This window comes from Hyperolius riggenbachi, chromosome 12, assembly GCF_040937935.1.
Source record: "Hyperolius riggenbachi isolate aHypRig1 chromosome 12, aHypRig1.pri, whole genome shotgun sequence".
Taxonomy (NCBI): Eukaryota; Metazoa; Chordata; class Amphibia; order Anura; family Hyperoliidae; genus Hyperolius; species Hyperolius riggenbachi.
In genome coordinates, this window is record NC_090657.1 from 96562469 (window position 1) to 96576726 (window position 14258).

General features: G+C 43.4%; 1 protein-coding gene across 1 annotated transcript in view; it reads right to left on the reverse strand.

The window, feature by feature from the left end:
- LOC137542526 (potassium voltage-gated channel subfamily S member 1-like) overlaps nucleotides 1-14052 on the reverse strand; it is a 50884-nt gene extending 36832 nt beyond the window's left edge. The window contains exons 1-2 of the mRNA XM_068264512.1: nucleotides 13797-14052; nucleotides 5561-6550 (exon numbers count right to left, since the gene is read on the reverse strand). Coding sequence (XP_068120613.1) covers nucleotides 5561-6526 — 966 coding nt within the window. The 5' untranslated portion in view covers nucleotides 6527-6550; nucleotides 13797-14052. The remainder of the gene's footprint in view (nucleotides 1-5560; nucleotides 6551-13796) is intronic.
- Between the last annotated feature and the right edge of the window lie 206 nt (nucleotides 14053-14258).

Below are 14258 nucleotides of genomic sequence, written 5' to 3' on the forward strand. Positions count from 1 at the left end.
CATCCACAACCCCAGATCCTGGTGAAGGAGCGTATATTCACCTCCTCTAGGGGCTCATTGTGCGCCCTAACGCCCTGGGCTCCTTATTAGAATCCCATCATATTCCTGTCACCGCATGCAGGTGCGCATGCAGATGAGGGGTCATGTTGACACGCACCCATGAACACAGGGGGGACCACTGCCCATATGATAAGGGGATCATCATGGCTTATACATGGGGTACACATATGTATGGGACTCATGCTGTTATGCTAATTAATATGGGGGCCCCGCGCATGGGTGCTGATATGCATAGTACTCCATGTTCTCACATGCAATATATGTATATGTTTCTCTCATAGGTTTTTTCATATGTCATTCTGTTTTTGCATGTTTTTTATGTGCTCGTACATATGGGGACCCTGCACGGATATATATGTGTATAGATGTATTTATTTACAATTATGGATTTGCAGTCATCATTGCCCTATGGTGTGTAGATGTATTTATTTATATTTATGGATATGTAGCCATCATTGCCCTATGGGATCTAAAGGTTTTACTTAGATAATATGGTTACAGAAAGGAATATGCTATTTTTGGATCAAAGATTTACATTGATGATTTTCTCCTTCCCTTTGCTTGCGGACTATGACATAGATCTTTGTTTTTATCTTTTTGTGTTTGCATTTTAGTTGCTCCTGCCTGTGTATATTTTTCTTTGCCTGAGGAAGCGGACTTGGGATCCGTGAAACGCGTTGCAAAAATTGTTTGTTTTTTATGAGGAGTAATAATTAAATTATATTTTACACTACACTGAATCAGTGTTTGTGCTTTCTGTTGGGTAGGCAAGTCCACCATTGCCTCCCACCATTTTATCATTTTAAAATTTGACTTTTTTATCCTTCTGGCGCCTCCACATATTGAATAGGAGAAAAGTAATTTATGGCTCATTTTACTCTGGACAAAACATTCTTCTTATTTGTATATGTTTGAACATATTTACAATTTGACAATTTTTCGCCATAGTTCCCCTTTAAAAATCCATTACATTCTTTTGCGGTTTGTGTTCCTCTGAAAGAAAGAAATCTCTACACTTTCTATCCAACGCATGGTCACTGCAAATAGGTCAGAGGAAATCTCCCCAACAAGGCTACAACCAGCAATACAATTTTGCCAGATATTCTAACCCAACCTCTGAAAATTTGAAAGACAATTCTACATTAGAGTGACCCTGTAGTGGATCTGTACATATAAACCTGCCATTGTATCCTCAAACACAAGTGTTTAATATAAACACAGATTCTGTTTCTTAAAGGAGTTATCAAGGCTTTTGAAAAGAAAATAAGTGCTACTTACCCAGGGCTTTCATCCAGCCCCAAGCTCCCAGCATGTCCCTCGCCGCAGCTCTGCACGCTGCCGTTAGCCACCACTGCCTCCCGGTCCCCGGCGATGACGTCAGGCCGACCTAGAGGTCAGCTTGTACTGCACCAGCGGCGCTGTCAATCACCACCATGTGGACCGGAGCGTACTACGCAGGCGCAGACGCTCCGGTCCACGTGGCGGTGATTGACAGCGCCACCCGCGCAGGCTGTTGGCCTGACATCATCGCCGGGGACCGGGAGGCAGCAACGGAGAATGGCTGCGGGCAGAGCTGCGGCGAGGGAGCTTAGGGCTGGACGAAGCCCTGGGTAAGTAGCACTTATTTTGCTTTAAAAGCCTGATAACTCCTTTAACAACTTTTTTTTCTCTATTATAAAGCCACATAAAAAAAACCTGCAAGTACTCAAGCCGGTGTATGCTGGCTCCCATGTGATCACTCCCTTCTGATGACTCATACAGTCTTATTACAAGTTAGGAGACCTGACAGCATGAGTCATCAGGAGGGAGGGGGAAAAGTAAGATCAAAGGTGATATTGTTTACAGGTTGTGCTCTCAAATGGGCTTATCTGCTTATCTGCCATAGGCAGTCATGTACATGGATCCACTACAGGGGTGCTTTAAAGCTGCAAATCAAGTGTAGTTTTTATGCATGTGTTATGCTTTTAACTGCTTTTCAGCTAGAATGTACTTTACAAAACCATTCAAATTTGCTGTTTTTGCAGTAAAAAATCCAAATAAGATTAGAAGCACGCAGTGCACATTCTACCGGTGACATGCTGGTATCTTAAATGGGGCTTAAATCAATAACAAAAATAGATGGCCTAACTGTTCAGAGCACTATTTCAAAGGAAAACTGTAACAAGGGATATGGAGGCTGCCATATTTATTTCCTTTCAAACAATACCAGTTGCCTGGCAGTCCTGCTGATCTCTGGCTGCAGTAGTGTCTGAATCACACACCAGCAACAAGTATTCGGCTAATCTTGTCAGATCTGACGATAATGTCAAACATCTGATCTACTGAATGCTTGTTCAGGGTCTATGGCTAAAATTATTATAAGCAGATGATTAGTAGGACTGCCAGGCAGCCTCCGTATCCCTCTCGTTACAGTTGTTCTTTAACCTTTTCTCTGCTGGTATATTAAAGGACAACTGAAGCGAGAGGGATATGGAGACTGCCATATTTATTTCCTTTTAAGCAATACCTGTTGCCTGGCAACCTGCTGATCGTCAGACACTGATACTTTTACCCACAGACCCTGAACAAGCATGCAGCAGATCAGGTGTTCCTGACATTATTGTCAGATCTGACAAGATTAGCTGCATGCTTGTTTCAGGTGTTAGTCAGACACTACTGCAGCCAAATAGATCAGCATGGCTGCCAGGCAACTGGTATTGTTTAAAAAGAAATACATATGGCAGCCTTCATACCCATCTCATTTGTCCTTTAACTTCCCTGGTGGTATGATTTTTTGAGTATTTAAGGGTCTAATATTTTTTAGCACGCTTTCAGACCCTAAAATCTATAAAAAAAAAATCATACTGCCCAGATCTCCAGCAGCCCAGCATTTATTCAACTTCCTGGGATCCAGCGCTGCACTTCTCCCTCTGTCCTCAGGGTAGCGCTGTAACCCTGTAGTTAGATTGCCATCTGTCGTCATGACAACAAACGGCGATCTCACCAGAGGGATGCAGAGCCTCCGAGGACAGGAAGGAGAATGGCTACCGATGTCTCGATCCCGGGGTAGGGGAGATCAAACGCCCACTCTGCACTGTATTCTGTATAGAGCTCCCGGCGACTACCACAAGCCAGGCTCAGGGTTACCGCTCTGAGCTGCGGTTTTTCGCCCCAAGCCTGACTCAGGGTTACCACCTACTTACCTACACAATCTGTTCATAGTATTCGAAATTGGTTGTGTGTACCAGATCAGTCAATTGATGTACAGTTAAGAATATAAAGCTCCTGACAAAGAAAAAATTAACCAGAACCGAGTAGCAAAGGAGCTAAGACAATTTAATCACACTGACATAACACACTTCTCAAGGTTAGGCTGGGAGGCAATCATGTCTTTGAGTGCCAACCCAGCTAGAAAAGGTAAAATAACAGACTGGGCTGGATTCAGGGGCGTAATTACAAATCATGCCCTCCCTTCTCAACGGTTTGGTGGAGTCCTCCATAGCATAAACATGCAGGCGTTCTCAAGCTGGGATGCATGTTCACTGCTTTGTTGGCAGGGCTGGATTTGTACCTTCCAGTGCCCTAGGCCTGCTGTCACCAAGCGCCACCCCCCCCCCCCCCCCCAAAAAAAAAAATTGTCCAACACTCTGACTAGCGATCATTGGTTTGAATGGGCTCATTTCAGTTGCACTGCTCTGCCCCCCATTCAACAAATAATTCCTGTAATTTGTGCTCCTGCCTGAATGTGCACAGCGGCCGATAGTGTTCTGGGCAGGCATACTTGATAAATGACGCTGATATATGACCGGTACTTGTCAAGAATGCATAACACTGTACCGGCCATGGGCAGGAGCGAGAAATTACAGGGAGCGCGAGTGGCCAGAGCATGTGCTGCTTCTTTGTCCTCTGTGCGACTGGCTGCAGTCAGAGCCACCAACAGGTGACAGGGCAGTGCAATGAAGAGAAGCCCATCCAAAACAGAGGACAGGTAAGTAGCAAACATCCTATCAAGACCCACTTTGGATGTTCTGTTGTAATCATAATGGACCTGAACTCAAAACTTCCTCTCTGCTCTAAAAGATACGCAACAACATAACCTTTAATTAAAAACATTTTTTTGTTACAGCTAATACAAATCCTGCAATAAATCTGCAGTGTGTCTACTTCCTGCTTTTATGGAAGCAGACATATTTTTAACATCCTGTGCTTTCAAATGAGCTTAGCTGTTGTGGCAGTCAGGTGATACAGTGTAGAGATCAAATTACAACTTGTGACACAGAGGAGGGGGAATTAGACAGGCTCTCGAAATACATACATGGTACATATCTCTGTTTTCCTTCTGTCCTGTGCAAGAGCTCAGCTCCACTTTAAAGCATCTGAATGACATTTATTTATATTTGCTGAAAAATCTATGCATTTCTTTTGAGTGCTGAATGTACATATGGTGGTGTGCTCTAACATATTGACAGTATACAGGAACAAAGTCTGAAGAAGTCTTATTTAAATTGCCTTTAAAACGTTTTTTAGGGTAAATGAGGCATGTAGCATAATGTTTTTTTAATGATGTGGGGACTTAAAATCCCTCTCTCTCTCTCAGATGGGAAATCCGAGTTTGCTCGGATAGTGCTATTCAGGCTTTAAAAAATATCCGAATTGCTATTCAAAGTTCGGATAGTGGAAAAAGTTCAGATTATCTGGGTGGTTCGGATACCCGAATATTGGATGAGCACCACTGCTCAGGTGTCATTTAAAAAGACAGTTTAGCAATGAAAGGGAAGAAAACAGCATTTTTATTCCTGCAGTCTCAGATGGTAGGAGCTGGAGGACAGAAAATGAGTCAGGAAAGAGTTAACTAAGGAAGAGAAGAGACCACTGCTACTAGGAAAAAAAAAGAAAAACAGTCATAAATTAGGATTAGATAAATTGCTGGGGTCAGTGTCAAATCTGTAAAAGAGGTGAAGAAACTGCAGAGCTCACTGATGTTTGGGAAAGCCTGCATTAAAACTCAGTGGAACTTAGTTCTATCTGCTTTGTAATGTAATATCTGGTATTTCTCACATCGATCTGTATGTCCATCATACAAAGGAATGGTGGTTATCAGATGACCGTTATAATTGATCCTGATTGTTTTAACACATCAGGAAGTGAGAGAGAGATGCAGGGATTGGGGAACTCTGGAATTCAGCTATTAGTGCAGAGCAGGGAGCTGGCTGGCTGCGCTGCGGGACCAGAAGAGATGATTTACTTTGACATGACCTCTTCTCTTTCCAAGTCATGTCGCCCTTCTTATCTTATCTAATTTTATTGCCCTAGGCCATGGCCTTTCTGGCCTTTCCAGAAATCCGGCCCTGTTTGTTGGTGGTACTCAAAGATCAAAGTGCCCAGAGGGTTTTAGGGTTGTGGACATCTCCAAAACTCCTTCATATATGTATTTAACATGTTGTTAACCAGTATTTTCAGCACAAGCCTATGTACAACCAAAGACAAGTACAGTATAAATGTATTCAGTATTGTATTGTACCTTTAGTGTTGCTCCAAGTGACCGAAGCCCAGTGGAGTGTCGTGCTAACTTAAGGACTCGAAAAATTCTCATTAATCGAAACACTTGAACGACTTTCCCCAGATTTCCTAACTCATAGTCACTGCCAATGGTCAAGTCTACCAGGAGTGTGAAGTAGAAGGGTAAAACAGACACAATGTCAATTAGATTTAATGGATGCTTGAAGAACTTCTTCAGGTTGGGAGCAAGAAGTAGTCTGGAAGACACTTCAAATGTAAACCAGGAAATGCAGAAATACTCCAGATTGTGGAGGATCGGATCATCAATGGGAACATCGTCTTCATCTACATGCTGATATTCCGGCATGCTGTTGATACACATTGTAGATATAGAGAGAAGAACTACACATATAGAAATAAAACTAAAAATTTTGCTTGGTATCGAATAACCAGGATTCTCCATGGTCAGCCAGAGACGTTTGCGCAAGTTCCCACACTGTAACGTGTTGAAGCGCATGAGGTCATGGTTGATATCAGAAATTTCATCCACAGAGGTGTCTACACTGCTCACCTCACTTTCTTCATCCCAGTTCCTTCTTCTACTTTCTAACTTCCGTTCGTGGTATCTATAGCTACAACAAGAGTCTAGAAAAAACTCACTTATTCCCCAGTATTCAATTTCTTGCGAGAACGAGAAGGCACATAAGTCATCCATCATGTGTAATTTCCCAGTCTCGTAAAAGTAAAGTACATATGGGAACAGGCCTGGATTCCGGTCAAAGTAAAACTCCTTGGACACCAAGTCGTAGTCATCACAAATCTGAAGTATGGACTCTTCTGAATCGCAGAAAAGCAATCGTCCCAGTCTGGTATCTGGAAACTGGGACAACATGATGGAACTGATCCGTTTCTTCATTCCTCCCACATTTATGTTTATGGCATGGTCTTTAAAGTTACCAATCCAAAATGCTTTGCTTCTGTGAACCATGTTCGGCAGATACTCTGCCTGCTTCTGAAAAACAAGCACGACATAAAAGAGACTAATTAGAATCTCATACACCTGTGAAAGTATAATTCTTACAGATCATATTGCTTCTCATAAAATTGTTGATATATGAAGGGGAGGATACGATAGTTGCCGTTACTCCTGGTACCCGACAAAGGAATACAAATTTAAAAGCGTATGATGAGGAGAATAGTGGCGAAACAATTAGTAATACTCTTGTATTCTATCTCAAGGTTAAAATTCAAACTGGTTGTAAATCCCATCCAGAAACACGGTTTGTTGAAGAAGTTGTGCTCAGTACAGTAGTCAGGGCCAGATTTCTGGAAAGGCCACAAAGGTCCAGGCTTTGGGCAGCTGCAGCCCAAGGGGGTACATGGACATGAAAGAGGGGTTGCTACATATGAAAGAGGAGGGTGCACATGGGGAGCAACACATAAAAAGGGAAGCTGATGCCCAAGGGAGCTGTACATGTAAGACAGTGGCTGCTGTACATAAGCGTTTCACGTAAAAGAGGGGGCTACACCTAGAATGGGAGGGGCACTGCTGCACTAAAGCCCTAACATACTTAGCCTAGAGGTGGAAAAAGTATAAATCCAGGCTTGACAGTAGGGATTTCAGTGCATTGAGCTATAATAAAAGGTACTAGTAATCTCATTGCCAATTAGTTTTGTTAGAGGCCTAAATAGGGTTAGGACAGAGTTAGAGTTCAGAATGTGGTTAGTGTTAAAGGACAACTGTAGTGAGAGGTATATGGAGACTGCCATATTTATTTCCTTTTCAACAATACCAGTTGCCTGGCAGCCCCGATCTATTTGGTTGCAGTAGTGTCTGAATAACACCAAAAACAAGCATGCAGCTAATTTTGTTAGATAGGACAATAATGTCAGAAACACCTGATCTGCTGCAAGCTTGTTCAGGGGCTATGGCTAAACGTATTACAGGCAGAGGTTCAGCAGGATGGCCAGGTAACCGGTATTGCTTAAAAGGAAATACATATGGCAGCCTTCATATCCCTCTCACTACAGTTGTCCTGACAGGTTTGTATTTTTATCTAGCACTAAGCTTAGGGTCATAGGGAAGAACTGGGGAAACCAGTGATAATTTCTGATAAGTTAGGCCTCTTTTCCATGGACAGTTGAACTGTGTGCTCAGCAAGCAGTTAGCAGGCAGCAATGAGCAGTTAGCAGTGAGCAGTTATCAGGCAGCAGCAAGTAGTTGTGAAAGTTTGAGAGGCATTTCACTGCCTATCCACTGTCCATGGAAAAGAGGCCTTAGTGTTAGCCAACATACAACAGGTTAAAGGGAACCTTAAGTGAGGAGCATATGGTGGTTGCCATATTAATTTCCTTTTAAACAATACCAGCTGTGGCTGGATAATGTGCTGGTGAAGGTCTACGCCTCTGATGTAGGAGACGAGGGTTCAAATCCTGCTCCAGAGGCTTCTTACCTCCTTGACCCCTCTGCTGCTAGGCAACACCCTCTTCTAGTTCACAGCTGCACTCTCCTTTGTGTACAAGCGTGGACGTACATTGACCATGCGCAAGTAAACGGAGGAGAGCATGGCCACAAGAACATATCTAAGCTCTAGGATAGATTCAGTGGGACCTTGCACAGCAGTGGTCAGCTCCAGGATGGATCGGGAAACCTCTGGAGACTTCACTCTTCCTAGGTAAGGCTCATACACACATCAGACCATAGTCTTTTGAAAATGAAAGATCACAGACCAATCTTACCACCCTTCATGTAGTATGAGAGCCATACCTTCACAGTCTTTTCTATGGAGCTGAACTCCCCATCAGATACAAATCTTTGCAAGATGCTGCACACAAAGATGCTGTACAGACACAAAAGATCAGTATCTGCAAAAGATCTGTTCCTGCCAAAGATCTGTTCCTGCAAATTGCATTCATAGTCTATGAGATCTGCAGATCATCATACACACCTTGTTAAACTGGCATTCATCTGCAGATCAGACAATCATCTGCAGATCTGAAAATCCATCCTGGTGGATCTGATCTGCCGATGAATGTCTGTTAAACAAGGTGTGTATGATGATCTGCAAATATCATAGACTATGAATGCAATTTGCAGGAACGGATCTTTTGCAGATACGGATCTTTTGAATGTCTACAGCATCTTTGTGTGCAGCATTTTTCTGTCTGATGGGGAGTTCAGCTCCATAGAATAGACTGTGTAGGTATGGCTCTCATACTACATGGAAGGGGGTAAAATTGGTCTGTGATCTTTCATTTTCAAAAGACTATGGTCTGATGTGTGTATGAGCCTTTAAGATCTAAATTTCTTTGCAATATTACACGTTTCTCTAAGGCCCCCAATACACTTGTCTTGCAAGTGTGCTTTGCGTTACCCTATTTTGCTGCAGGGTAACACAAGGACAATGTAAGGCAATGGAGCCTAGCAGACTTGACGTGTTGCGTTGCACCAACGCTTCGCAAAGTCAACAGCGTGTTACCGTGGCAACGCAGGGAATGCATGTAAGTCAATGGGCAATGCAGAAAATGTAAATACATTGGTGGCGTGGCACACATGCGCGGAACGACGCATATGGGGCTACTCCTATGTTTACACTCCATGACCCCTCCCCATGATGACCCACATTGATAGGAGGTCCATGTCCCAGGTGTAATATAACAAATGTGGCCGCAATAATAACCATAACCCTGCAACCCCAATGAGTTCTCCTACCCAAGTGTGGCCACAACACACACTCAGAAGAGGGGCCCTTGTATTGGAAAAAGAGAGGATAAAAAGTAGAGCCCAACACATTCTTGGGCCCCTTGCAGCTGAAGGCGCCGCCGCTGCTACCCCCCCCCCCCCCCCCCCAGGGACATCTCAGCATGCTTACACTCTTCAGTGCATAAACTCTATATATATCCTACTAGTTGAAGTGCCAGGTTTTCTTTGCTTATCTCTGTGGAGAGAAACTTTCACCCCAGCTAATAAACTTTCTTCTCTGACTTTGTCTGAAGGTTGTGTGCATAATCAGGGAATAAATGTGTCAGAGATCTCTAGCCCGCGATGAAGGTCAGTGAATATCTGGTGTACAAAACGTGTTGCAGAGAAAACTGGCAGAGGACAAGTGGATTTACACTATAAAATGGTATCAAGTTGGTTGTCAAAGGAGTTATTGGATTTGGCACTTAGGATTATTTTTGTCTTTTAAACCTTTTGTCCTTCACAGATTATGAACTGACGCTTTTTTTTTACTTTCTCTAGCTAGCTGGCGGAGTTACCAATGGAAATAAATCTGGAAATTACTAAAGAGAGATTATCTACATTACAGCCGCAAAAACAATACTATAATGTTTAAAGTGACTCGTTGAGTCATGGCCCCCATTTGGTGTTAAGGATTTATAGAGCATGGACCAATCCCACAATGACACAACTATTCTCTGATACTGAGGTACACTACACTGTCTCACTGCTAAGTTATCTTTAACCTCCCTGGTGTTATGATTATTTCCAGATTTAGGTTCTAAAAGCCGTGCAATTTTTTTCCCAAGCTTTTAGACCTTAAAAACAAGAAACAAAAAACATGCCACAGAGAGATCTGCAGCAGTTCCTGCATATAACTCACTCAGGCTCCGGATTACTGCTCTGAGCTGCAAATTTCCAACCCAAGCCTGACTCGGGATTACCGCTAAGGAGGTTAATGAAAATATGTTGTCTGGGCTTTACTGCATATCATTCTTAAAGGATACCCCAAGTGACATGATGAGATAGACATGTGTATGTACAGTGCCTAGTACACAAATAACTATGCTGTGCTCTTTTTTTTCCTTTCTCTGCCTGAAAGAGTTAAATATCAGGTATCTAAGTGGCTGACTCAGTCCTGACTCAGACAGGAAGTGACTACAGTGTGACCCTTACTGATAAGAAATTGCCCTTTTTATCTCTTTCTTGCTCCCAGAAGCCATTTTTTGCAAGGAAAGTGTTTTATAGTTTGAATTTCTTATTAGTGAGGGTCACATTGTAGTCACTTCCTGTCTGAGTCTGGACTGAGTCAGCCACTTACATACCTGATATTTAACTCTTTCAGGCAGAGAAAGAAAAAAAGGAACACAGCATAGTTATTTGTGTGCTAGGCACTGTACATACACATGTGTATCTCATCATGTCACATGTCAGTTCGGGTATCAGCATCGTGTGTAAATAAACTGCATTCTCAAAGTCAGCTCAATTCACAATACTCAGTAGAAATAATGCAGTAACCTTTCAGAGAATGATAAAGGCAAGAATAAACAAAAGTCACAGATTAAATGGAATGAAACTAGTGGTATTTTTATTTAAAACAAACCAGTTGCGTTCTGCATTGCAGTAAAATAGTAGCAAAGCTGTAATGTGAGCCTCTAGTGATGCTTATGTATTGGTTCAGAAGCCTAGTCATACTTCCTTCTGCTTATGTCACACCTCCTCCTATCCCATGCTGTATCCATCATATCTTGGCCACAACTCCCTTTTGAAACCATTATAGTTTTGTCACCTGGTCTCTGTACCAATACTGAACTCAGGCAATGGTCTGTTGGGGAGGGAGTCAGTAGTTGAGCCCTTAGTTGATTTCTCAACTATAGCCTAAGGGCCCGTTCAGATCACAAATGCGGATGGCCATGCGTGCGGAACGCGTGCGGACTGCAACGCGTACGAACGCATGGCCATCCGCGTTTGTGTGCGTTGCGTGGCTGATCCCATCACTGAAAAGTGAATGGGACAGCCACGCATTTTAGCAAAATCTGCGTGCAGCATGCGTTCCCGGACCGCACAGGTCCGGAACGCATGCAGTGTGAACATCAGACATTGCACTCTATGCAATGCCTGATGTCGTGCGTATCGGCCACCTGCACACGTTTCCAAAACGCGGCTGGAAACGCGTGCAGTGTGAACGGGCCCTTACTGCCAAAAAGGTGCACAGTGACCCTCTACAACAGGCTTTCTCAACCTTTCTCTGCAGAGGTTCCTTGGCATTTTCCCCCATTGTGGGAGAAGTATAATAGAGCATACTATAATAGGGAGTACTGTAAAAATAAGCACTAAATTGTACTAAAAGAGAGGAGATGTAATATTGGGTAGAGAAATAAACAGTCTAACCTACTTTTAACCACTTCCCTACCACGCTATTTTTTGCTTATCGGTGCTGCGTGGGCTCTCCAGCCCGCAGCACCGATCAGCTAGCAGCCAGGCCGATCAGACTTCCCCCCTTTTTTCCCCACTAGGGGGATGTCCTGCTGGGGGGGTCTGATCGCCGCCGGCTGCTTGCGCTTGCGGGGGGGGGGGCTCTTCAAAGCCCCCCTCCGCAGCGCTTCCTGGCCTCCTTCCCCTTCCCTCCCTCTCCCTCCCCCTGTGAGCGGCGCAGGACGGATTTCCGTCCTGCGCCTGATGGGATAGGCTTTAGCCTATCAGATGCCGGTGATCCCCGGCCAATCAGAGGCCGGGGATCACCGATCTCCTCTACGGCGCTGCTGCGCAGCAGCGCCGTATACATGTAAACACCGGGGAAGATCTTCCCCGTGTGTTTACATTTACCCTGCGAGCCGCCGATCGGCTCGCAGGGTGTTCACGGAGACACCCTCCGGGAACTGACATGGAACGGCCGCTCATACGAGCGGCCGTTTCCATGGTATACACTTCTGGATTCAGGGGCGTGTATATACGCTCCGAGAATCCGGAAGTGGTTCTGCCTCCAGCAAAATAGATGCTGGGGTTCCTTCGAGATCAAAAGATTATTTGCAGGGTTCCTCCAGGGTACAAAGGTTGAGAAAGGCTGCTCTACAAAGTCAATTACACACATTCTAGAGTGATTTAGTACAATTCCTGCATGCTGTGATTTTCTCTCATTTAGATAAGTCTGTTGGGCTGGGGATCTCGAATTTGTGATGGTTAACAGCCATTATTTTGGCATCTCAACTGATATTTATGAAGTGGGATACAAAGAAAACTGAAGCAAAAGTTAGCAAGAGCTCACAGCAGTTGGTAAGTTTTTCCTTTACATAAGTGCTGAAATCTTAATTCTCAATGTGAGCAACATCTCCACTATTGCTCTAGTTGAATTTTTTACCATGGTTCTCAGTAGATCCCAACAGAACAAAATTACATCCAGTGATCTCGAGACACTAAAATCATATCAAGTCCCCATTGTGGGTCCTCTTCCACTGTAAGAGCTGTTTATGGAAATCAAATCTTAAAGGATACATGTGTATGTAAAGTGCCAAGCACACAAATAACTATGGTGTATTCCTTTTTTTCTTTCTCTGCCTGAAAGAGTTAAACATCAGCAGTGGCGTAGCTAAGGAGCTGTGGGCCCCGATGCAAGTTTTACATGGGGCCCCCCAAGCACTCTACACATAACAATTGATACGGCGCACCAAAACCTGCCAATGGCAACTACAGTATCAGAGGTTCAAGAAGGGGATGGGGAACAGCTTGTTAATGATTAACACTATTCAAAGCATCTATAGCAGTGATTATTATGAGCACAGGACCAATAGAGAGCTAATACTGTAGTTGAAGGCGGGCCCTTTGGGGCCCCTCTGCCCCAAGGGCCCCGATGCGGTCGCTACCTCTGCACCCCCTATTGCTACGCCCCTGAACATCAGGTATGCAAAGGACAGTTGCTGTCCGGGTTGGGACTGGGTCAGACTATAGCGTAACCTACACTGATAAAGAATTACAGCCATGAAACACTTTCCTGGCAGTAAATGTCTTCTGAGAGCAGGAAAGAGATAACAAGGGTTATAAGTTCATAGATTTTAGCTTTGGCATACTTCAATGAATGTGTCATTGTGCATATACAATGAAATAGTAAAACATTACAAGGTAGATTTAAATATAAAATAAATCTGTGGGATATCTACAAAGGTAATTTTTATGAGAAGGAGGATACATACAATAGTTTATTTGCACCTCGTGTTTCCTTTAAGGTACATAATGGAAAATGCACAATAATTTATGTATCATCATGTATAACTTCCAGCATCTGTTTATTATTACATGTGTGAGATGAATCCAGCCTTTTCGGTTGGATGTTATGCCTCCAACATTTCAACCCATCCATCTCATCCATCCCCTTACCATAACAGCAAACAAAGGTGAGTTCTTTGAACACGCTAACAAATCAGCCCCTTAGCACAAACATGCTATCAAACTTTTTCCCTAATGAACCATAATTACTGTACACACATCTGACGGACACAGAATCTGGTCATTAAACAGCAAGGACGATTGTATTTCCACTTACCCATACATAGAATCCACAGTTCCTCTCCCTTTTGATATAGCTTCTTCTTCATAGAACATAAAACAGCAATCGGGATTGTGGTGTCTTAAATCCAGCTTAGAAAAAGAAAAAACAATAGTTAGGATTCAATGAAGGCTTGTCATGAGAACGCAGCTGTATGAGTGAATGGACTTGACCTTTAACATAAGGAAAAGGGTTTGAAAATGATGCGTTTAAGAGGCACTCGGAGAGCTGTGCTTTTGTCGACTAAGTCTTCTCTCGGCTTTCTTGGGCTCTCGGTTAGATCTAGTTACTTAAATATTGATGTACAGTACGCACATTTCAAGGCGGCTCCAGCTCTGCACTCTTCCACTGTACATTTTAACAAGTCAGAGCAGTTGAGCTCTTGATTGGGAGCTGAGATGATTCATTTCATATTTACTGGATAAAATGATTTGATGCATTGACAGGCTGGAAAATCTG